Source organism: Myxine glutinosa, chromosome 1, assembly GCF_964187855.1.
Source record: "Myxine glutinosa chromosome 1, kmMyxGlut1.1, whole genome shotgun sequence".
In the NCBI taxonomy this organism is placed as follows: domain Eukaryota; kingdom Metazoa; phylum Chordata; class Myxini; order Myxiniformes; family Myxinidae; genus Myxine; species Myxine glutinosa.
Window position 1 is genome coordinate 47,617,903 of NC_136261.1, and position 26,590 is coordinate 47,644,492.

Below are 26,590 nucleotides of genomic sequence, written 5' to 3' on the forward strand. Positions count from 1 at the left end.
AAGGATGATCTGCAGTCTCGGGGAGGCCACACTCGCAGTCGGGCGAGTCAGCAAGGTCCCAGAAGAACATGTGATGGAATCTGCCCACACCCGTTCAGAGCCGATTGAGGCAACACCATTCTTTCCAAGGCAGATCACAACCAGAAGCCTTGGTGGAACAGTGGCGGTGTGTCGGTGGCCGCTGGATTTGTAGGTAAGCTGGGAAAAGGCCTTCAAAGCCATAATTTCTCGCCGAGACTGGCTGACATCCCATCACAAAGTTCACACCTTATAACAATCTCAGAGCTCTTGGGACAAATAGTTTGCATTTACTGTACCATAAGAACCAACTGACATTGCCGACATGCACACCGAGGTTTAACTAAGAAAATTGGATTCAGTTTTTATTTTACTCCAAAAACAAAATCAGGAACTTCAATCCAATCAACAAACTCGATACTTAGTGAACCGGCACCTCAAAAAGACAAGCATCAAAACAATCAGGAACCAATAATCAAACCCATGATAGGTCTCACATTCAAAATAGATCAAGAATCAATTCCCCAAATCATTACATCTGGTGCAACACTCTTAGAAAAGAAAACAATTGGAGAAAATTAATCCATAAATATACAAATCTTCGTGATGCATTCCATGATGCTCAGGTTGGAATGTTGGTGATTGGTGGGAGAGGGAAGAAGGGAGAGCGGTTCGAGGTGGGAATGAGTGTTGGCTGGGTGGATCGGTTTTCAGGCTGGTATTGTCACGTGACACGGAAATAATAAATGTAAACTGCATAGACACTTTGATAACCTGTAACCTGGTTTGGCCCAACCTGAATGGACATCACCTGATGCGTTGTGTAAGAAACCAAAATCAGCTCCGACATAACCGGAAGAGAAATCATTTTAAACATCATCAAATCGTTTGCTTTCACCAACTGCAATTTTAAAGAATAAAATCTCATCTAAAAATTTCCACAATATCACAGTACATCAATCCCAGCAACAACAGCCCAAATCAGGCATCGACCTCAGAAAGCCCTTTGCACAAGTTATTTTGCTCCATGGTTGGAAAGATTGAGCTCATCAGTGAAATTCCACCGAACAAACAACAACTTGCAATGTCCATGCAAGGCAATTTCAAGATGTCGAACATGGCTTCGTCATTCTCGAACCAAAATGAAGTTGTAGAAACTTGCCGAAGCCTGGAACTCTTCCTATCCCACAACATAGCTCTTTTGTAGCGAAAGAACCCTGACTTCTGACAATAGTGTAGCCACTAAGTGGAAAAACGAAGCTGCCGACTCTGGTGCGCTCTCGGCCATTCCTAATGCCTCGACCAGACCAATCGGAAGGCAAGAACAGGCAAGAAGAAGGTACAACGAGTCCATCGTCAAAACATGGGAGCAAAGTCGATGATTGTGTCTAAAATCGAACCTCAAGATTAAACCCTACAGAAATAACCTACGATATCTCACGAGATGTGATAGAAACCTCAAGGATTCCATCATTTCTTATCGGTAATTTAAGCAGAGGGGAAAAACTCCTCCATCAGCAATGGAGGAAAGCAGTAAAACTGCAGAAATCCATAAGGCAAAGACGGAAACCTGGACAGATAAAAATGGAACGAATGAAGATTTTTCAGGATGTTATAGCAAAGGCTCACCCAGTTCCAGGTGGTGGCAGTGAGGGCAGCTTGAGCTGGTGTCGGTTCAATGAGGACAAGAACATGTCACGTGAAATGGAGACACCTGTAAGTGGAAGACTAGAAAGAAAAGGGAAAATAATACAGTAAATATATAAAAAAAAGAAGCAATCGGGAATGTGGTAGGTTCTGGGAGCGAGGTGTGCGAGGGAAATACAATCGAATTGAAGGGAGCAAAGAATCAAGAGGAAAAATAAAGTACAAGAAATAAATAATTTGTGGCAATCAGTAAGAGTATGCCTATCTGTGCAAAGTGCAAAGAGATACAAGGGTGACACAAGCAGCGAAGAATTCTCTGTTCCAGCCAGGATTAAAGAACGATTCTCACCAACAATGGTGCGATCGAGTGATGCAACCAAAAATTAACCATCCTTACAAAGATGCTTGGAACGGGCAGAGCGCAACAATGTTTCCAACAAATAAAGTGGAAAGAAAAAGCATTTGCAAAGTAGAATTTGGTGAGAAAAAAAATGATCACAATTCATCTTCGTGGGATTCGCCACTGCAAGGAGAGGAATACGACGATGAAAGGAGCCGCTGTCCACCTTGTTTAGGGTCAAGGGAACGGCAAGTTTATCAAAAGTCTTTTCTCAGCAAGTCCGAGCCACAACTTCACGCCTATTGGCCCAGCTGGACCTGGAAAGTCAGGGAAACGTGAGATCACAAGACAGCGATGGCGTAAGAAACAGGTCCTTTTTGCTGGGGTTTGGCATACAATTTGTTTCAAGCAGACAGCACAAGAGGCTTCCTTCAGCTGTGCAGCGTTCACTCGGCATCAGCTATTGTTTTCAGCAAAAAGGTCAAAGTCTGGATGAGTTGGCTGGCTGTAGGCCTAGCTGTTTTGTGAGGTAAACCAGTCGTTGCCAAACGCATTCACTTGGGCCTAGGAATGAGTAAAAGGTGGGTGAAAAAAATGTTTTAATGAAATTTAAAAGAACAAAGAGCAACGGCTTTATCAGAAACATGAAATGATTAGTTCAAATCTCCTAAGTTACAATTCCAGTAATTAAAATGAAACCGTCCAAAACCCATTACAACACTCGAGGTTGCTCAATAGCGACGTACTGCTAAAACAATAAAAGCAAAGTTTTAATTTTGGAAATAAATGATGCTAACTTACAGCAGGTATAGCCACTGGTGTATCGAAGGATTGGGATTTTGTTCGAGGTGCTGGAATTGGAACAGGTGAGGCAGTGGGGTTGAGCAGCAAGGTCTGAGGCTCAGGGACTTGTTGCTTGGCCGGCTGACTATCTGGCGACGAGGAATCTGATAACAATGAGGGGATGGTTAGAAGAATGCATGTCTTTATTATTAACGAATACATTTTTTTTTGGTTTAAAACTTAAACCAACAATCAGTAGTCCCATAGCAATGAGTCATAGATTCACAAATTCACACCACAAGGAATAATGAATGAAACACTGAACAGTGTGTGACCGACATGTTTGATGGACCAACCTGTTAATGTGGGCACTTTTGCAGCTAACTGCGCAATCTCAAAATCATCTGCATCATCGGATGGCTGCGCTATGCCAATTTGATCGGCGAAATAGTGGGAGAAGCGCTCCGAAGTGGTTTCCAGGGGTCCTCCCTCATGTGGAGCACCTTTACCAGAGGTTGGTGGTTGCGCCAGATGAAAATTCTGCAAATATTTTTCGGGCGAAAATTATCAATTAGACATTTTCTATTATTGCTGCAAGCCAATGTTAAAAAGGTTAGAATCTATGGAACCAACAAAAATCGATGGAAGCAAAAGAACATTGATCGGGCGATGCGAACTGCCATGCGAAGCAAGGAGACGCTGACATTTTGAGCTTTCACCCCTTCGTCTGCTTCTCCTTGCTTCCCACGGTGGTGAGCGTACCTCGATCAATGTTCTGTTCATCGCATTCATTGTTCGAGCTCTCCGCCGACAGATAGCCATTGGCCTTCAAAAGCAAGGATACTTCTGCATTCTATGGTAACAACTGCTATTGGTAGATCCTTGGTTTTGAAACACTTGGGTTGGTCAGTTTGGCAATTCCAACTTAGCACACAAGCTCATGACGCTGGGATCCGGGTTTAAATACCAGTGCATCGATTCGTCTGTTCACAATTGTCTTTGCCAGTCATGCCAAAGTACACCGACATCTCTGAATGTCCTTGTCCTACACTTGACTAAAGTGCCAGAAGTCGTTCCACAGCACGAGGAAAATGCTAGTTACAGCTTTGCTACTTGCGCTATTAACACAAAATTCAATGCTAGTGGATTGATAGTGCTTGTATATAAATTTCCCTTTAATAAAAAACATTTTCTATTTTCTCAAACTACAATCATCCAAGCGGGTCACAACTAGCTACCCATTCAATGGCACATCCGCATATTGAATATTGCATCAATTTAGCTTTAAAGCCCACAAAGTCCATCACCTTAAACATATCTCGATTGGCTTTCCTCCGCTTTTCCTCTTCAGACAGCATGTTCATATCTCCATGGACTGATGGCAGAATATTGTGAGGTTGAGGTTTGAGTCCCGGACTTAAAACGTTGGCTGAAGAATGAGCAGGTGTCCAGGAAGACGCTATGGAAGGAGCAAGGGTTCCCTGAATTGGCTTCCAGGATTGTTCTGGGGAAAATGAACCTGGAAAATAGGCCTGCTGGTGCTGTTGGGCCTGCTGTGGCCAGAGGTTGGGAGATGGGCTTGGACTAAGGGTCATGGAGGCTGAAGAGGGAGCGGGAAAATGGGAAAATAAGGAATAGGAAAAATGTGATTGCAAATGTGGAGCGATTGCAGCGTTTGCTCTATTATGTTCCCAATCATGTCACCAGTAATCTCTTCCATTCCCCACACCCCCACACCCACAATAGGTTTGATGACCTACACAAATTGGTTCGACCCTATAGGACACCAAGCAGTTTATACATTAATGCAAAAGCATCAAAAAGTAATCAAGAGGGACACACCTAGTGCATTCATGAGCGCAACGTTGCTGCTGCTCTGTGGTATAGGTGACGATGCAATTTGATGTGAGAAGTCTCCCAGAAGTAATGGGGAGGGCTCTGGTTGCCGTGGAGAAATCCCAAGAGACATTGGAGACGTCCCAAACGATGTTATTGGGTCCGGTGAGGGAAATGTGTTGAATGGCACAGCTCCAAATGCATCACGTGACTGCTCCTGCAAGGAGATTAATGCAAGTGAGCAGTGTTTAAAAAATAAAATTAAATAAAAAAGTACCTTTTCCACTTGCAATATTTATTTATTTAAAGTGCATCCATTCGTACAAAGTCACAACCTGCCAATTTTGCATCAGGTTCGCCAGGAGAACAAGATCGCTCTGTCCATCTATCTTGATTAATCTTTACATTTCACTTTATCAGTTAGAATAGTTTGTTGGTAATGAAATGTAGATGGTGACATTTTAAACAGCAAAGCAAACATTTATAAAAAGCAGGGGGAGGAGTTCAGGGGGTTAGTGAGCATGGGGCTAATGCAAAAAATTGTCGGAAAAAAATGTGGAGGGGGGGAAAAAAGAGGAAGAAATGGATTTACGATTGTCTCGAAAGAGCCAACCATGTTTATGGGCAACGACTGGTATTTAAATGCATAGCAGCTCAACTTATTTTTCTTTGAAGAAAAACAAATTTGTTATTCAATTATCCTTCTGCTCATTTACTACTTCAAAAATCAAACTTTTCTTGGGCTGAGCCAATGAATGAATACACCGCAAATTCTGGTATCCTAAAAAAACAATGTCTGGAGCTAATCCAAGGTGACAAATTACAACAAGCAATCTCCCTTGTTTTCTGGAAGATGTTGCAACTTTCAAAGAGCTGTGCCAAACAGTTTGTCAATCATCTCCCATTGATCGAAGGCCGCAGTTCACGTGCTTACATGGCAGATAAACTAGTTAACCACCTGGAAAAACTGATGTGTCGCACCAAAAACCAAAAGTGCCTCGCATGTGGTCACTCAAAGCCATGAAAAGATCAAACGCATGGGCATCTTGGCCCAAGGCCAAAATGCATGGTCATATAAGATGCGCTTTTTCTTTCTGCATTTATCACAATCAAGAAATGGCTGTTAACAGGAAAAAATTAAAATAACAATAATTTAAATTAAAAAATTTAATAAAATAAATATCCAAACATGATAAAGTGAAACATGTAAAGGTCAAAGTTTGTGATCTTTTTCTTTAGTACGCAGCACAAGGCTGCGGGGTAGCATAATTGGCTGATGGCTAGGGCATGAATTCGGAATTTGTTCAGGGTGCCGTCGATTGCTTGCCTACTCTTCATGGAGGACACCGTGGGATCTTTAACGTCTACCAACTAATTCCGGCAGATGTGACGCCAAATTAACTTCCATGCGAGGTAAGGCACCCACATTGATGAATCTCCCTACCTGTGAAACATCAGGGTGACCGTTTATTACCTGGGTCGGGATTTGAATCCAGGGAAGGCCGCTTGGAGGTGAGTGTGCGTACCTGCATGCCAGTGCTTCGCAATGGGTGCGCGGTGACAAAATGCCTAATGTGCCCTCTTCCATTTCGTAATTAGAGGAAAATAAAGAACATCACTGTTTTTTATTAATACCAAGCTACTGTTGTATTCTCACTTATCTAAAACAACAAGGTCATGTCGACAGAGCATGGATCAGGAACTTCATGTGGCTTTTTCCAGCATGGAGTCGAATGACTCGTGGGTGATGAAAACGTAATAAACATCGACATGGTACAAGTTGAATCAGTGTGACGTAAGGATCGAGCAAACGCAAAAATGTGAACCAGAAACGGGCGGACTGACCCGATTCTGGGCATTTGGGCAAACGGGGTCTTTGGGCGGGACGTTCGGACCGACCGAGTCAATACGCACCCTCGTCTATTGAACACTATTTCTCAACAAGAGGAGTAAAAAAAATACATGTGAAGATGGTTAATATATTTTAAAACATAAGCTTTAAATTTTTTGAAACATTTTAAAAATAATTTTCAAAAAAATATGTAACCCTTGATGGCCTGGACGCTCGGTCGGTGCCCGAATGCCCGACTGCTCAGTCCACACAGAAACTGAAATAAAAATTAGAGCTTCCAGGGAAGCAGAACTCAACTGAACTGACTGGACAACTTCAAAGTAGGTCGGGTCTCACATGCCAAGTTTGATGAAAATTCGTCAATATATGTGGATGCTAGATTGTTAACGTCGTTTCAGAGCTGAAAAAATATGCCGGCCTATGGTGGCCATTTTGTGACAGATCGGGTTGACATGCGATAGCAACCTACCTTGTGTGGTAAGAGTCTCACACACCAAGTTTGATCAAAATCCATAAATATTTGTGGACGTTAAAGTCTTGACGTCGTTTCGGAGCTGAAAACAATATGGCGGCCATTTTGTGATGGATCTGGTTGGAATGCAATAGCAACCTACCTTTTGTGGTAAGGGTTAAACATTCTAAGTTTGATCAAAATCTGTTAATATTTGTGGACGCTAGAGTGTTAACGTCGTTTTCATGACCAAAAACAAAATGGTCGCCTAAGTCCGCCATGTTTCAACGGATCGGGCTGAAATATAATACCAACCTGGTCCTTGGGGTAAGGATTCTGCATGTCAAGTTTGATCAGAATCGGTTAATATTTGTGGACGCTGGAGTGTTAACGTCGAAAAGTTAACGGACGACAGACAGACAGACGACAGACGAGACGACAGACGACGACGGGTTCAGTATGTGATGAACTCAACTTGACTGTAGTCCAGTTGAGTTAATAAATGTTGAGAAGCGCTGGTCTTTGCCAGCTAGTTCATGATAAATTTGCCCAAACAAAGCACTTGCACCTTGACCCAAATTCCGAAATGCATGGTCAAACAAACCCACTTGTTTTTACTTTTATGACTTGATCAGCATGATAAAGTGCTTAATATAAAATCTTTAGAGCCCCATCATCAGCATCAACCTATCGTGGGTCACTTGTAACGTCAAACCGACCTCAAAGCGCCAACATTACCGAGGAATGGTCTGCCGAGCAAATTCCTTTCTTCATTATCCACAACTGAAAACAAAAAGAAATTTTCTGCAGCAATAACAGTATTAGCATCCCACTTTGCACCCTGTAGGTGGTGTATTTGAAATGCAAGGTCATCAGGGATGAGACGAAAATGAAATTATTTAACAGCAATCCTATCAGGGCTGCTGCATGGGATGGGGAACTGGAAGACCAACAGACTAATCAACCAAAAACTTAGAACTTCCAGTGTAAATGATATTCGGTAATCTCTGCAGACAATTCAATTACGTCTCATAAATAAGTAAATAAAAAGGTATGGAAAAAGCGATTGCCCCGTCACTGATCATCATCATGAGGAAATGGACATATTCTGGGCATATACTTATCAGATTTCCATAATAAGCTTGGGAATTGACCCCAAGGGAGAGGGATTGAAGCCAGACTGAATGCATCGCACTTATGATGAAAGACTTGGAAAGGCTGGCTGAGAATAAGCCTGAATGGCATCTCGTTTCCGCCTTACATGCCTGACTGCATGGAGAGATAGACGGATAGGTCGTGAAGTTTAAGGCCCAAAGTTTCAGTGACATCTCTCAGCAAGAAGCTGAGGAACAATGTCTCAACTAGTTCCTCACTTAACCCTGGCCCTCCATAGTTCATCTATTAGTGTCCACAGTTGAAGTCTCCAAAAATCGACTTCGCATAAGAAAAACGAGAGTGAGATCGATGGCGCACCACTGAAAATCCTCACACTTCCCACCCAAAGCAAAGTTTAAAGATGGTAAAAAGTTCCACTATGAATTACCAAATATCATATCCAAAGTCCCTGGTGTCAAATCCAAAGAATCGTCACATACTTCATGCATCCCCTACTGTTGATTGCATATACAAAGTTTCACGAAAAGCTGTTTATAAATGTGCCTGTAATTTCATTTTTTGGTACATGACCTTTTGATCCCACCCAAGGGCCCTCGAGGACGGGGTCAAAATACCACTGCTCTCGCACCTTCGTGTCATGTGGGTATCATAACTACCAAGTTTGGTGAATTTCTGCACAACTGTTTAGGAGATAACATGATGGATGGACAGACAGACTACAATATCCCCTAGTTTGTTTGTTTTTAAGCTTGGGGATAAGAAACTTCACACAGAAGTATTTCTTGGAAACATTAACGACCACAACACGTATTGTGATCGTTTTCAACCTATTTAAGGATTTTGACATTTGTTTGCTCGAATACAATGAATGGTCACCCAGGCAATGTGAAGAGCACTACATCACCATCACCATCACCATCACCTAACACACCTTTGGCTTGGGTCCAATCAGCTCACCCCGTTTCCTCCGGAGAGTGAATGTGCCTCCCCATCTCTGTCCGGTTCCCTTCAATTCAATATCTCAAGGTGTTGGGCTCAACGGCATCTCGTTATTTTCCATATCTAAGAATGATACTTTCTCTCAATTTGTGCTCAAATCTCATCTTGCATACAAGGAACTTTGGTGAATGAGGTGGCCATTCGGCCCATCATGGCTACGCTGCACCAATGCCAGTATCCACCACTCATCCAAACACAAGTGACCTACAAATCCTGCCAAAAATGTGTCCCCATACCTCTCTACCTCTAATGCATCTAGGTACCTATCTAATTGCTCCCGCCAGGGAGTAATGCATTCACTCGTGTCCGTGTGTGTGTGTGTGTGTGTGCGTGTGTGCGTTCGTGTGTGTGTGTTCGTGTGTGTGTTCGTGTGTTCGTGAACAAGATATCTGGAAAAGTTCTGAACGGATTTGGATGAAAGTTGGTGGGATGATTGACCTTGGGATAAGGAAGAATTGATTAGTTTTTGGTGAAGCTCAGGATATTATTCCGGATCCAGGATTTCTTTGGGAATTTTTTACCATTGGAAGATAGGGCTCATTTTTTAAAACATTATCTTCTATATATTCTATATTTAACATTGTGATATGAAAATAGTTTTCATATTTGTTGTAAATGTAGTTTAAACTCGTGGTTATGCGTTAGAGCGGTGTATTTTTTTTAGCAGCGTCGTCTTCAATGTTCTTTTTTTATTTATAATAAAGACATATTCTGTCATTTTAAAACCTCCAAAGTGTGTATTAGGTTTCCCCGTTTAATAAAATGTATCGGTTGATACGTATAATGCTTTAAAACTGTTTTTTTTTGTTGTTTTTTTTACATCAGAAGAGATATCAACATTTAGCTCAGCGAGTCATTCGCAGTGTCAGTATTTCATGAACTTATAAAGACTAAGTACCAGATTTGTCAATGGCTGAGGTATATTAATAAACGAATAAAACAGATTTGGCAAAATTCCAACTTTTTTTTTTTTTAAGATCGCATATTCACCCAGGGTTGTAAGAGGCTGAAGAAGAAGAAACCTCGCATGGGCTTCCCAGACCAAATAAATAATTCTGGTTCTGGCTCTGCGATTTTCAGGTTTATTACTCCCGCTAGGGAGTAACGCATTCGATCGTGTCCGTCCATGTGTGTGTGTGTTCGTATGTTCGTGTGTTCGTATGTTCGTATGTTCGTATGTTCGTGAACAAGATATCTGGAAAAGTTCTGAACGGATTTGGATGAAAGTTGGTGGGATGATTGCCCTTGGGGTAAGGAAGAATTGATTCGTTTTTGGTGAAGCTCAGGATATTATTCCGGATCCAGGAATTTTTTTTGGAAATTGTTTTGGGAAAGATTTTTTCTGTTTTACTGCATTGAAGCTTTTATTCTTATTCTTAAATGATGTTTTTCTCCTCCAATTCCGAGATATATCAAAATAAATGCTCTGACAGTTAGGGCCTACTTTCTTTTTCATTTATTGTTTTGGGGAGAGGGGATGTTAAACAAAACGTATTATTCCAACTAAACCCACGGCGGGAGTATGCGCTCTACTGAGTGGCGTTGAAGTTCCCTTTTAAACCCATCCACTCCCTCCAATGGCACGACACCTTTCCAGGGAGACCATTCCATGTGTTAACCACTCTCTGACGATCTTGTCCATCTATGTCCCTTTTCTACCTGTCCTTTTAAATTATTGTAATAAAACGGATCTTTCATCCACAGCAAACATGAAATGTGAATGATTGGGCAGGGAGGGCATTCTTTATGTAGCGGAATTGGTGTAAACAATGTTCTCAAAAGTACCACCACTGTGCACATGCACCACCATTTCAATGAGCAGTCGGATGGGCCAAACCACAAATCTGGGTAAAGTACAAGCAAGAATCATCAACACTCCCAAAAAATGATCCAACGAGTGCGAGAGCTACGTGAGATTGTAAAAGGATGAGCGAAACCAAAATATCGAAAGATGAGCAACACCAAATCGATTAGGAGCAAGTTGTGCGACCGAGAATAAACCGTTTTTAAAGCTTGAAGCTGATAATGTGTGGCGAGAAGGGAAAGCGAGAGGGAATTACGTGCGTCTGCATCATGACAGGGATGCACGACCGGAGATGCCAAGGGAATGGGAAGTGTAAGGAAGCAAAACAGCGCACAAAAGCAATGGGATGTTATTTTAACTTGCATGGCGTAAAAGCTTCTTCAAATCAATTTGCAGATTTCAACAATTCAGCAATTTTGAAGAACAGCAACAATTCGCTCACCACCACTATTCCAAGGAATCCACCCACTCCCACTACCTAACCTCCCGATGACATCATACTGCTGCTCCTGCCGCTCTTGTCGTTCTTTCAGAGCATGATGTACAAGACTGCTTAAACAGGAAGCTGAGCCCAATGGTCTCCCTTACTTGCAGGTTGGTTGGTTGCCTTGAACTACCCTACTGGCCCGATACTTGTCATGCTCTACATGGTCCTTCAGCTCCACCAAAAACCTGTCCCTCCAGGCCATTCACATTCGATCAGAAACCCTTTACTCATTCCACTACCCAAGTCTACACTTGATGTTCACCACCATTCATTCACCCCCCTCTTGATCTTGCCTGTGGAACCGTATTCCTAAGTCTGTTGTCTTGTGCTTTTCCCTGCAGGCCTTCATTTCTGCTGCCCATGCCCCCACACCTCATTGGCTCTCTTTCCTGCCCATGCTCCCACACCTCATGTCTCTCAATCCTGATCATGCTCTCACCACTCACACCTCATGTCTCTCAATCCTGCCCATGCACCCACACCTCATGGTCTCTTTCCTGCCCATGCACCCACACCTCATGGTCTCTTTCCTGCCCATGCTCCCACACCTCATGTCTCTCAATCCTGACCATGCACCATCACTTCATTGTCTCTCAATCCTAACCATGCTCTCACACCTCACACCTCATAGTCTCATAATCTCATAATCTCATAGTCATCGTCTCTCAATCCTGCCCATGCACCCACACCTCAGTTTCTCAATCCTGCCCATGCATCCACACCTCATAGTCTCTCAATCCTGCCCATGCACCCACACCTGTCTCTCAATCCTGCCCATGCAGCCACACCTCATAGTCTCTCAATCCTGCCCATGCACACACACCTCATGGTCTCTCAATCCTGCCCATGCACCCACACCTCAGTCTCTCAATCCTGCCCATGCAGCCACACCTCATGGTCTCTCAATCCTGCCCGTGCACCCACAACTCAGGGTCTCTCAATCCTGCCCATGCAGCCACACCTCATGGTCTCTCAATCCTGCCCATGCAGCCACACCTCATGGTCTCTCAATCCTGCCCATGCACCCACACCTCATGGTCTCTCAATCCTGCCCATGCCCCACACCTGTCTCAATCCTTCCCATGCACCCACACCTCATAGTCTCTCAATCCTGCCCTTGCACCCACACCTCATGGTCTCAATCATGCCCATGCACCCACACCTCATGGTCTCTTTCCTGCCCATGCACCCACACCTCATAGTCTCTTTCCTGCCCATGCACCCACACCTCATGGTCTCTTTCCTTCCCATGCACCCACACCTCATAGTCTCTCAATCATGCCCATGCACCCACACCTCATAGTCTCTCAATCATGCCCATGCACCCACACCTCATAGTCTCTCAATCATGCCCATGCACCCACACCTCATAGTCTCTCAATCATGCCCATGCACCCACACCTCATAGTCTCTCAATCATGCCCATGCACCCACACCTCAGTCTCTCAATCATGCCCATGCACCCACACCTCATGGTCTCAATCCTGCCCATGCACCCACACCTCATGGTTTCAATCATGCCCATGCACCCACACCTCATGGTCTCAATCATGCCCATGCACCCACACCTCCTAGTCTCAATCCTGCCCATGCACCCACACCTCATAGTCTCTCAATCATGCCTATGCACCCACACCTCATGGTCTCAATCCTGCCCATGCACCCACACCTCATGGTCTCAATCCTGCCTATGCACCCACACCTCATAGTCTCTCAATCATGCCCATGCACCCACACCTCATGGTCTCAATCCTGCCCATGCACCCACACCTCATGGTCTCTCAATCCTGCCCATGCACCCACACCTCATGGTCTCAATCATGCCCATGCACCCACACCTCATGGTCTCAATCCTGCCTATGCACCCACACCTCAGTCTCTCAATCATGCCCATGCACCCACACCTCATGGTCTCAATCCTGCCCATGCACCCACACCTCATGGTCTCTCAATCCTGCCCATGCACCCACACCTCATAGTCTCTCAATCCTGCCCATGCATCCACACCTCATGGTCTCTCAAACGGTCCACTACTAAGCTTTATTGCACCCTATGGTGCATCCATTCATTGTCATCCTGTCAACTATTTGCTCCTGTTTTTCCACGATTTCATGAGCTATATGGGTTTTTCTTTTTGAAAGAGATATCATGGTATCTATTGAAGATTAGGCCATTGCCTTTGTGGCATGAAATTATAGGTGTTTTAGAGACGCCATTTTATCCAATGCAAAGCCAAAAATTTAAACGCCTTATAATATAGACACTTATGAACTACTCAACGTCGTACTTGGGCGAGTCAACAAATTAATCCCACACACAATTAGGATGTGGATCATGAGGTTTGGAATACGTCGGTTAGAAAGAGCCCAAGGCTGAGAGGGCTAAAGGTTATATATTGTTACGGACCCAGGTTGTTTGGGTTCACCAGAAGTGGAACCTCTCAGAATGTTCCCAAATTCCCGGCCCTGAGGCCACCAGCCAAGGATAGCTCCGCGGTCCGGCTGGTTGCTCGTCAACCACGAATGCCGATCGATACCATCAAACCTAGCCGCATTCCTCGCGACCACAAGCGTTACCTTTCCGGTGGTTTGGCAATGTCAATTGGGGCTCGTACCCTCGATACGTACTTTTCTACCTTGATCAGGTATAGTCGAGTGGAACCGTCAAGTACATGCCGGCTAAATTACAGAGCCAATCAGTGGAAGAGGTATAACGTAGAAGTGTGGGTGTATGCGGTCGAGGAAAATGTGAGGTGCGAGTCAGCATGCCAGCATAACAAAAGTAGAACAAGAGCGAGTTGTTGATGCTCTTAGTCACTGGTTGCTCTTTGTGAGCAACCTTGAGGCAACAAGCTCTTTGTGAGACTTAGCTAGACAAATTGAGAGAGGTATTTATGGACAGTAACAAAGTTGTGCGTCTCAGATTGAAGCCCTCGCCCCGTGCCAGGGACTGCTGCTGCCAGCCCTCTCGACCCTCGTTTAGCGCAACCCGTCTCCAGCATGCTCTGCCCCGTCTCCAACATGGACTGGACTCTCAGCAGCTTTCTCCTTTCTCCAGGGGCAGGCAAGTTGCCTCTGGTGTAACAGGAGTCTCAGCGTGGTTTGAAGACCCAGGAATGCTCTGTCATTCAGCCTTTTAAGCCACTTCCTTGGGGTGGAGACTTTTGGGGTCATTATTCACAGGAGGTGGAGTCTTTAGAGGTAAATTCACAGGAGGTAACGGTCGGATTGTCCCCTTTGACCCGCAACAGCGAGCCTCCATTTATGCATTCCAGAAGCACCACCTTCCTCTGCTGTCAATCACTGGTGCTGGAAACGACACGTCAACGTTCGGTTGTTGTTTTCACAGCACTATCGTCCTCGGTAACAACTTTTCCTGCTCTGTAGCTGTTCCCGCAAGGCGAATTCAAACTCTACAGCATTCTTGCTCTTTTCCTTTGTGGTGATACGGTTCCTGTGAGGTGTGTTGATTAATAAAGGTGGTTGCGTGCGATTTATGAAAGGTGGGGTAAAGCAGGCACAGTCTTTGTGGTAGAATTGAATTCAATATGATGTTTCCTAATGTATGTAATGTGCTGGAAGAGAGATAAAATGAATTAATTCTGTGTCTGGTAAGAAAAAGAATCCAAATTGATAGTGTCGAACGTGCAATGGAAAGGAACATATAGTGGGGTCATGGATAGAGGGTTTTGAAGGGAAGAACAGGAGGAGGATATCGAGTGGGGGATAGGAAGGCATATAAGAGGAGAAAGAAGACACCCCACCCCCCCCCCCTCCTCACCCCACACAACACGTATGTATCCCATTTCCCTTAAACCCATGGATGGCTCTATGTCGGCACAAATATGAATGAGCTAACCGACTCGGGGACCCAGGGGCCTGTTTCCAAAACCCTCAAAATATGTTTCAATTGCGATTTAATTATCCTGTGCATGACAATAACATGCAGGAGCGGGAAATCAAGAGCTTTCAGTGCGCTTTTACACGAATTGCAAAGAATATTGGCAGACAATTAAAGTGTGAACGTCAGTTTATGTTTATGCTACTTGTGAGTGTCTGCAGCTGTGGAGGAACCCAGGGAGGATTTGAAACAGTAAAGGGCTTACCTTGTGTAACATTACACAGCTTTTTGACCAGAATAGCACAGGGGTTGTGTGTGTATGTATATATATATATAAATGTCGTCGGGATGCTCGGGTAAACAACCGTTAAGTAGTCCTTGTGCTAGTTATTAGCTGAATTGAATTATTTCAGCAATTATAGACCAATCAAATGAGTGGAAAATGAACCCTGAGGTAAACCTCCGAAAGTTATCGGTTTCACAGCTTCACACACACGATGATCCCGTAAGCGCGGGAAGCAACGTCTGTTCGGCCCTGCAACTCGCATCTGCTACCTACTCCAATGCAGTCATCACTCACTGGCTTCCTCCCACATCCAACTAGTTCCATCTCCAAAGGCAACCCTCAAGAGTGGCTGGCTGATCCACCAGAGCACCCTCCACCAGGCAGACCTCGTCCGGCCACTCACCCAATCACTCTACCGCTGCCGCTTCCTCCAACTTTTTTCTCCTGGCAGTGACATCACCTCCCGCGATCCACAAGCTTACAGCAACATCTCACAAATGTTTTAATATTTTTATTATTCCCTTTCCGACGTGTGTGTGTGTGTGTATATATATATATATACAGTGGAACCTTGACTTACGAGTTTAATTCGTTCCGTGAGCGAGCTCGTAACTCAAATTGCTCGTATCTCAAATCAAATTTCCCCATTAAAATGCATTGAAATGCTATTAATCCGTTCCAGCCCGCCAAAAACCACACCAATTTTTTTTTTAATATACAGTATATATAAAAATATCTCGCGCTTTATATTTCACCTGTATGCAGCATACAAGTTGGCAGGATGGCCTGGACTGGAGGTACGCACACTTGACTCTAAAGTCTAAACTGTCCAGCCTGGGTTTGAATCCCGACCCAGCTATAACCTGTCATGGGTGAATCACAGGCAGGGTGATTCATCAATGTGTGTACCGCTAAACTGGGCGCCCCGTTTGCGTCCCATTAGTTGTTGGATGTTAAGGATCTCACCGTGTTTTCCACAAAGAGAAGGCGAGCTATCGCCGGCACTCTGAACAAGTTGTGGCCTGGCATGGCATGAACATGAAAACATGAACATGAACATGAAATGTTCGACATGAACATGAAATTTTCCGAAATAACCAAAATGCGAAAACTAAAATGCATCGCGATACGACAGAGATACGTACTGTACTTGAACGGCAAGATAACCACGTGACCAGAACCTACCTGGCGGCGTAAACTCGAAATAACCAAAATGCGAAAACTAAAATGCATCGCTATACGACAGAGATACGTACTGTACTTGAACGGCAAGATAACCACGTGACCAGAACCCACCTGGCGGCGTGAACTCGAAATAACCAAAATGCGAAAACTAAAATGCATCGCTATACGACAGAGATACGTACTGTACTTGAACGGCAAGATAACCACGTGACCAGAACCTACCTGGCGGCGTGAACTCGAAATAACCAAAATGCGAAAACTAAAATGCATCGCTATACGACAGAGATACGTACTGTACTTGAACGGCAAGATAACCACGTGACCAGAACCTACCTGGCGGCGTGAACTCGAAATAACCAAAATGCGAAAAAAAAAATGCAGCGCTATATGACAGAGATACGTACTTGAACGGCAAGATAACCACGTGACCGGGTGGCGAAAGCTCGTAACTCGGATCTCGGCTCGCATCTCAAAGCAATAAACTGCCGGAGCGACGGCTCGTATCTCGAAAAACTCGTAAGTTGGGGCACTCGTAAGTCAAGGTTCCACTGTATATATATATATATATATATATTGTTGCGGATATGGGATTTGGCCTCCATCCATATCCGCTTGTAAATATTCCCCTATTTCCCCAATACTTCCCAACTATCCCCAATCCCCCATTCCCTAGTCCCATTTTCTGTAAACAACACTCTGTAGAACCGACCTTCCCCTTTTTCCCCCATTAAATGTCGTGCCCAGGTTCACCGCATCTCACGTAGACAACTATAGGACATCTTGCTAGTTATTCTTAGTCTATGTCAGTTAAGGACTCGTTTCCATTAATTCTGACTCTTCGTTGCACCAGAATGTGATTGTATGGCACCATTAGTAAGTTTAGGACCTCCCAATACCTCCCCGCATCTCTTCCTCATGGAACAACAACACCAACAACAACAACAGCGGCGGCGGCGCGGCGGCGGCGCGGGGAGTGCGCGTCCTCACTCCGGCTTGGTTAGCCGCCATTGAACATGTGCTCCGACGGGGTTACCACGCAGGGGCTCGCTGTCAGCTCCTCGTCAAGGGCGGAGCCCGGTAACCCCCCCACACCCAATGGAGGCGGCGGACCGATTCCATCTGGGGCGGAGCTAACGAGCCGAGGGCGTGTCACTCCCCGCTGGACATGCGCAGGAAGAGGGAGGTGACGTGAGATGCGCCTCAGCTACGGAGAAGAAAGGACGCCACCTCCTAGCGCTGAGAAATACCTCCCGGCATCTCGGGACCGGACCGGGTCGATTCTGCCCCTGAGCCAAGGTGCACCTTGAGCTATCGACTGCCTGCCCTTCCTTGCCATCAATCCCTGTGTGAGTCAGTCTTGTCCCGTTTGTCTGTGGTCTGTCGGGAATAAGATAAGACTGTGTCTAAGTGCCCATCTTGCTGTGCTTTACCTCTTGCCGTGTAATCTAGCCGTTCTGCATAACCAATATTATATCCTCCTCCGGAGGTCTTGAGAACTGTACCCCTTGTGTCGTTGCCTTAATCCCAGCCGTTGTGTCCTTTCCTTCATTGATTTAGCATAGCGCGATTCAGCCAACGTTCGAGTGTAATCGGGTAACTTGTGCGAACACGGCGGCCATTCCGCTCGGTCAAGCAACATCTAAGTCGTGTCCGTAACAATATATATATATATTTTTATATATATATATATATATATATATATATATATATATATATATATATATATATATGGTAAAATATTGGGGTGGTTAGGATTGTACATTTTTAGCTCACCTGGAATGTAGTTCCGGGGATCTTATCGGTGTTCATCAGTCCGTCCGTCAGTCCATCCGTCCGTCAGTCCGTCCGTCCGTCCGTCCGTCCGTCCGTCCGTCCGTCCGTCCGTAAACACTTGCAACTTATTCTCTGAAACCGCTGATGGGAATGTGACCAAACTTCGCTAAAATGATATTTGGTATGTTGTGACTGGAGTTTGTTCACAGCATTAAAAAAAGTCAGGGTCTGAGGGGGTCTACCGGGGGTCAAGGAGGATCCAGGTTTGACCCCCCAAAATAGGAATTTGCTTTTTCCTCTGAAACAACACACAACATTTGGATGAAACTTGACCACTACCTTCATCACCCGTGTTGTACCAAAGATTGTTTACAGCATTTAAAAAATCTGGCCCTGAAAGGGTCTACGAGGGGGTTGCCCCCCAAAATAGGTATTTGCTCTTTTCTCTGAAACTACACACAATTTCAATGACACTTGACCACAACCTTCATCACCCGTGATGTACTCAGTCGATTCTGATGACTTCCTAATCAAGGCGAAACTTATGATTAATTTCTCCTGGCATATATTTGAATGATTGCATGTTAGGGGTCACATGGGTGTTTAGATCGAGGCAGTAATCACTCACTTTCGTTACTTAGTGGGCTCCATGTGCTGATATACTTTTAGATTATTCTGAAAAGACAGGGCTGAAATTTTTAGCCCGTCCGCTACGCAGTGGGAGATGGGGGGGGGGGGGGGGTGAGTTTTGACCCCCAACTTTACTATTTGAGCTTTTGTCATCAAATTTTCAACAAAGCTTTATTATGAGAATATGGTGAAGACAAGCTAATAATTTGGTCAAAAGGTCAAAGGTCAAGGTTGCATAAAATCTTTATTTTTCATCCGATTGACTTGAAATTTGAGCAGCGTTTGCATATTGGGTCACTGAAGCCTGTTGCTTTTGAGGTCAAAAGGTCAAGGTCACTGATATATATATATATATATATATATATATATATATATATATATATATATATATATATGCGGGGCTTGAGACCCCTGCCTCCCTTGTGTCCTTATATTGTTTGACCAATTACCAAATATAAACCAACCATGTTTGCTTTGCTTAAAAATATCATATCCTTTAGATCCTTTGAAACCCTGCTTTTCCCTTTAAAAGACTTACTTTGCCTGTCATGTATCTCAAGGATGATATACTTTGTGTGACTTTTTATAGCATGTCTCTTACTGTCGAAATATCCTTTTGGAACTTACTATATCCTTATAAAGAATTATATGTCTTGTAAAAGCCAGGCCCTGATGGTATTATCCTTCACTCTGGGAAGACCAAACCGTATCTTCCCAGTCCCCCTTAACTGTGCTAGATCACTTTTCATGTTTGACATTTTAACGACTTGCTGAACTTTCCCTCAATTAACTGGTTTCTAGAGAATCGTCAACATGGTTGACCCATGAGTGACACCGAAGACCACTCCGTCCTTCTCTTTGTCTTGAGCTAAAAACCACACCCCAATATTCCCTTTATAAAGTGAAACTCGACCGAATTATTTTAGAGCATCATGTTGGAATCCTGGTCCTTGTGGGCCTCAGTTTTATGCATTTTGCTTTCCACAAGCTTGTGTGTTTGATGAATCAAATAAATATCTCAGTTGTTCCTTCTCTCAATCATGAGTCTTGAGTCCTAAGTCACGGATCCATCATATATATATATATATATTTTTTTTTTTAGCTTTTCCCGGCATTTTTAGCATGTAGAAGAAGAAGAGTTCTGCATTCACAGCGGATGCGGGCAGACTTTGCATTTTCAGATGCTTTCTAGTTTTTAATATTTATTGACTGTCACACCCAAACAGGACTAGCTATATCAAATAATTTTTTGCAAAAAATATAAAGGCCCCTTTTTATCCACAGGAAATTAAGGAGATATTGCATAATTACATGTAAGCATTGGGGGCTGGTGTTGGTGTGGAAGTTGTGAGGTTAAATTGAGAAGCGGATGGAAAGGAGGACAGAAGAGAAAGGGAAATATTGAAAGGAGATCAGAGTATAGGAAGGTGGAGGATGGGGAAGAGGTGACAGGAAAGGGGAATTTGGGGTATACTGAGGAGGATGGGGCCAAAGTTCCACCATATTAGTACAATTATTGATAAATGGCACTTAAACGGCTTCACTCACTTGGTTAGCACAATTTGAGGATTTTATCCGGGAATTTGTAACTGAAAAAGTCAGCCTGTAGTTTGACCGTACTTTGGCTGTGAATTCATCCCGATTGCACATGCGCAGAGGAGTGAGAATATAGATTTTACCCTGTCTGCCTGTCTGGCTGTCTGTCTGGCTGTCTGCAGTCAAACAAAGTTGATCATTCCAAACAGGAAACTTACTGTTTTATCGGTCATACAGGCCACAAAAAACAGGGATGAAGAACAAAATAACATGTTAAATAAGGTGATGTAAAAGATGCGACATTAACTGCGATTAGTTTCTGAATTTAATTTTTTTTTTTTTTTTTTTTTTTTACAACTTTTCAAATCTTTATTTTATTTCAATCAAATATACTTGAACATTATAGAATACAAATCGCCTTTTTATCACTTTCAAAAACCTTCCGTTCAGCAGGACTTGGAAAAATATATTCATACGCTGAGGGCATAATTGTGGGAGATTCTGCATTCATACAAATATGGCGGTGCATAGCACCACGTGATTACAACACGTCAGTTACGCAAGGTTCACAAACAAATTAATGTAGATCTTGCTCTGAAACGCAACTTAGAAAGAGTTGAAAAGACTCTTCCCATGCCCTCTTTTTTTTTTCTTTTTTTTTTCATGACTGCGTGGAATCTCAAAGTAGCAAAATGCCATCACGCCTTCAGAATCCTCATGAACGCCAAAGACAAGTACACAGCACCAAAATCAAAGCTTTGTGCTCTCTGAACTCTAGTTTGTTACTGTTTTAAATATAAAAGTCAGTCACTAACTGTGTCTGTCTGTCTCTCTGTCTGTCTCTCTGTCTGTCTGTCTGTCTCTCTGTCTGTGTGTGTGTCTGTCTCTGTGTGTGTCTGTCTGTCTCTGTCTGTCTCTGTCTCTGTCTCTGTCTGTCTCTGTCTCTGTCTCTGTCTCTGTCTGTCTCTGTCTCTGTCTCTGTCTCTGTCTGTCTCGGTCTGTCTCTCGGTCTGTCTCTCGGTCTGTCTCTCGGTCTGTCTCTCTCGGTCTGTCTCTCTCGGTCTGTCTCTCTCGGTCTGTCTCTCTCGGTCTGTCTCTCTCGGTCTGTCTCTCTCGGTCTGTCTGTCTGTCTGTCTCTGTCTGTCTGTCTCTGTCTGTCTGTCTCTGTCTGTCTGTCTCTGTCTGTCTGTCTCTGTCTGTCTGTCTCTGTCTGTCTGTCTCTGTCTGTCTGTCTCTCTTTATTCACTCTACTTCAAATCATCAGGTCTTCAATTAGCCTCGATGTTGTTTTGTCTGTATCTTGTATTTTTAAAGTGACAAAAAATTTGCATCTTTGATTTGCCATTGTAAGCCTTATGGTATGAAAATGCACAACAAAACACAGCTATATAACTGAGCTTTAAAAAAATATATCGAATAAAAATCACTCGTGATGTGAAAAAACAATAGGTGATCGAGGTTCCCACAATGTGGCAGCAGTTTTGAAAAAGAAATATCACTTTATAAAGTAATATTAGTACAGTTTTTTTTTTTTTTTTGTATATTGAATCGAGGCTCGTGAAAGAGCTAACATTTATTTCACAAACAAATCAACCAGACAAATATTAGGAAGCCAGAGTGAATATGATCTTGCCAATTAAGGTGAGAAATTTGCTCCCTTGCAAGACTACAAGGACGGGATAGCGATGTTGCAATAATTATGCCTCTGATCTTTCCAAATCCTGAATTTGAATCCAGAAGGATTTTTTAAACAACCAAAACAAACATTTGATACATCGACCACAGGTGTACCGCTGACGTGCCCGCAATTAAGGATGCGGAAGATCCCATGGCGTGTCCTCAGCAATAACACATTTTCTGTGGTTGAAATATTTGTTCTCTTACGCTATGATTTCAGGTTCAAATTCCAAAGATGATGTCGACTTGTCCATATTCCAAACACTTTGTTCTCTATGCAATCTATGTGCAAGCTCGACGAGGAGTTTTCCGTTAATGTCCATGCTCTTTACAAAACACCAGCTCCATCGAGGCAGTTACGAGGCAGAAAATATCCTGGAGTTTATCACTGCTCTTCTCAGCAGTAGCCAAGGAAGGAAATGTGATTTTCTGCAATAATGGGGGTACACAATGCACTGGGACCACCCTTTGTGAAAGGCACCTTGGGGTGTTCAACATCCACAAATTAATGCCACCAGATGGGACAACTGCAGCCACACATTACGATGTACTGCACTGCTTGTGAAACACTGATAACAGTTTTACAGTCAGGTTAGGAATTGAACCCAAAGAGGTCAGATCAAAGACAAGTGTAATACCGCTGAGCCATCCTGCAAGGCCTCCATGAGCTTATGATAACTTCGCCCCCATCCGCAACCCTTCCTGCAAAGTTGAACATTTTGCCTCTTAAAGGTTCAGCATCCATAGACAGTGCCATCCATATTCATATGTTTGAGACAAAAATATTTGTCCTACTTCACCTTTGCTGGAACAGTAAACGATACAAGTACAGGTACATTCAAAGTACACCGCACCCATGCCAAATAAAGAAACATCCTCCAGCGCAGTATCGCCGGGGTGCCTTTGGCGCTGGGCGATGCCACCGTGCAACACACAGAGACGGTATTTGGAGGGAAAAGTGTACAATAATTGATCGATTCATTGCATAATTAAAATCGACAGCAATCGTAAAGTAATTTCTTCAACAATTGGCTAATAGCATACCTCAACCGGTGTTTCATCCGAAGCTGTAACTTTTTGAAAATTAAATAAATACGTCATTAATCGAAGAAAAAAAAAATTCATGGATTAATAAAGAAATAATAAATCGATCAAATTGATCGATCAATAAATCAAAAATATCCTTTATAGCCACATCACTTGGTCCAAATATCAGGTTCCTAGCTCAAAAGGTGCCTGAGATATAATTGCCCAGATGAGAAATAAAATAAATAAGTGATTAATAATGAAAAAAAGAAAACAATAATGATCGTAAAATAATTAAGTAATGAATCAATTGGCTAATAGAATACCTAAACCACCACCGTTTCATCTGAATCGAACTTTAAAAAAAATAATTAATTAAGCAATTAATCGAATAATTAAATCATTATTTGATTAATCAACAAATCAAAAATACCCTTTACTGCCAAATCACTTGGGCATTGTTGTGTCCGAATATCAGCTTCCTCGCTCAAATGATGGCTGAGGTATTGCCCGGACAAACAAACAAGCAAGCAAGCAAGCAAGCAAGCAAGAAACGGGAGTGAAAACCGAGTACTCCCTTTCAGCACGCGTCATCGCCAGGCCCCCTTCGGTGCCTGGCAATGACGTCATGCAGCGCCGGGAAACGGCATAGGAAAGGAGCGGTGTACAATAATGTGAAACACTCTTGGTCTATAGGCATATTTCCATAACTCAGCCAGTTATAATGCAATTAAATGAATTACCTCCAGTGATGTGAAGTCAGGTGGAGGGGTGATGGCACCAAAAAAGCTATGATGATCAAAACCCTGCAAAAGGAAAAAGAGATGGAAATAAGGTGAGTGGGGATAAGGCATTGGGAGAGTGGCGAATGAGTGTTACAGGGCTACACGTGATACTGGTGTCACCAAACAACAACAAAGCAGCACAGGAGAAAATTAAAGCAGTAATGCAATTGAAAAATGTGCAGCCTCATGCCAAGATCAGGAAATGTACACAACGCACAGAATACAACATCAAAATACGATACAAAATCTAAGGAAATGCAAGAATTGCGCTTTTGCATATCTGTGCCGGATTTTAAGGCTCAAATTCAAATGAATCCTTTTCATACACAGTGACGCCATACGTATCAATGTACATTCACCATTTGCCCCCCACAGAGATCTTTATATTTTCGAAGATCCAAGGATGCACATCTCCATGACCAATTGTACAAATCATTACCAACTGTAGGAAGCCGCAGGGAGCATTCAGTACGTGTGCCAGATAAACCATTGGCCTTTTAAAATAATGGATTAATTGAATGATAAGCAGCTCAAGTGTGCATTGATGTTCAAAAAAACTCATCAAGACAACATTTTTTCAACATTAGGCCGGGAAAGCGGAGGGGAAGAGGGAAGGGGAGGATTGGGAGGAGGATTGGAGGCAACGAGCACATCATAATGGATCCACAAAGGAAATTGGAATAAAATTAATGGAAGGTGTTTGTTTTTGTCAATTTTGCAAAGCTAAAAACGATAAACTATACAAATACTACCAACTAGTAGCCCTACCAACTGGTGTGTTAAATGCAGAATGGTCCACGCATGAATGAGAAAAAGGAGGCAATGACAGCAGCAGCTGCGTCTCACACTGCTCATGTGGAATTGATTCGATGTTGGTCTGACAAACAAACTCAACATTTTGTTCTCGGTCTCACCCGGTCACACCGGAATAGTCAACCTAACCCACTTATCTGTTCCCATGGTCAATCACAAAAAGATGTTCAATCTCTATCCACTAGGCCTCACCATCAACCATCAGCCACACCTCTCCTGGGCCAACCATATAGCAAAACCAGCCTCCAAAGCTATTCCTTGATAAACCAAACAGTCTACAAGGCTTTTATCTGTAACTCGATGGAATAGCGTTTTCCCGAATGACTGGTGTCCCCCATATCACATCTGACTCTCCTGGAAACCGAAACATTCAATATTATTAGAATTGCCTGCAATAAGGCCAAAGCGCAAGGCCTGTTGTTCTTGCATCGCAAATATATCTGTGGCTTCTCTTCTAGTCCATTTCCCTTTCCTCTGGGCTCTGACCCTCCTGAACCTATCGAAGACATCTTCTAGTCTAGTTCCCTTTTCTCTGCGTTCCAATCCTCCCGAGCCCATCTTAGACATCTTTTAGTCTAGTTCCCTTTTCTGTGCTCTGAGCCTCCCTAACCTATCGAAGACATCTTCTCGTCTAGTTCCCTTTTCTCTGTGCTCTGACCCTCCCTAGCCCATCTAAGACACGTCTTCAAGTCTAATTCCCTTTTCTCTGCGCTCTGACCCTCCCTAGCCCATCTATGACGCCTCCAAGTCTATTTCCCTTTTCTCTGCGCTCTGACCCTCCCAAACCCATCTATGACATGTTTTCTAGCCTAGTTCCCTTTTCTCTGTGATCTGACCCTCCCTAGCCCATCTATGACGCCTCTTCTAGTCTAGTTCCCTTTTCTCTGCGCTAAGACCTTCCCTAGCCCATCTAAGACACGTCTTCAAGTCTCGTTCCCTTTTCTCTGCGCTCTGACCCTCCCTAGCCCATCTAAGACACGTCTTCAAGTCTGGTTCCCATTTTCTCTGCGCTCTGACCCTCCCTAGCCAATCTATGAGACCTCTACAGGTCTAGTTCCCTTTTCGCTGCGCTCTGACCCTCCCGAGACCATCTATGACATGTCCAAGTCTAGTTCCCTTTTCTCTGTGCTCTGACAATCCCGAGCCCATCTATGACATGTCTTCTAGTCTAGTTCCCTTTTCTGGGCTCTGACCCTCCCTAGACCATCTATGACATGTCTTCAAGTCTAGTTACCTTTTCTCTGCGCTCTGACAATCCCTAGCCCATCTATGACATGTCTTCTAGTCTAGTTCCATTTTCTGTGCTCTGACCCTCCTAGCCCATCTAAGACACATCTTCAAGTCTAGTTACCTTTTCTCTGCGCTTTGACAATCCCTAGCCCATCTATGACATGTCTTCTAGTCTAGTTCCCTTTTCTGTGCTCTGAGCCTCCCTAACCTATCGAAGACATCTTCTCGTCTAGTTCCCTTTTCTCTGTGCTCTGACCCTCCCTAGCCCATCTATGACGCCTCCAAGTCTAGTTCCCTTTTATCTGCGCTCTGACCCTCCCAAACCCATCTATGACTTGTTTTCTAGCCTAGTTCCCTTTTCTCTGTGATCTGACCCTCCCTAGCCCATCTATGACGCCTCTTCTAGTCTAGTTCCCTCTTCTGTGCTCTGACCCTCCCTAGCCCATCTAAGACACGTCTTCTAGTCTAGTTACCTT

At 43.7% G+C, this 26,590-nt stretch overlaps 1 protein-coding gene across 4 annotated transcripts in view; it reads right to left on the reverse strand.

Annotated features, from left to right (window-relative positions):
• Window positions 1–370: 370 nt before the first annotated feature.
• The window catches only part of DAB1 (DAB adaptor protein 1), a 97,356-nt gene continuing 71,136 nt past the window's right edge, over window positions 371–26,590 (reverse strand). For all 4 annotated transcript variants that reach the window (XM_068110773.2, XM_068110765.2, XM_068110779.2 and 1 more), the window contains 6 exons: window positions 24,030–24,092; window positions 4,631–4,841; window positions 4,096–4,388; window positions 3,145–3,328; window positions 2,807–2,952; window positions 371–2,569 (listed from right to left, as the gene is read on the reverse strand). In XM_068110773.2, the coding sequence (XP_067966874.2) occupies window positions 2,519–2,569; window positions 2,807–2,952; window positions 3,145–3,328; window positions 4,096–4,388; window positions 4,631–4,841; window positions 24,030–24,092 (948 nt within the window). In that variant the 3' untranslated portion in view covers window positions 371–2,518. The remainder of the gene's footprint in view (window positions 2,570–2,806; window positions 2,953–3,144; window positions 3,329–4,095; window positions 4,389–4,630; window positions 4,842–24,029; window positions 24,093–26,590) is intronic.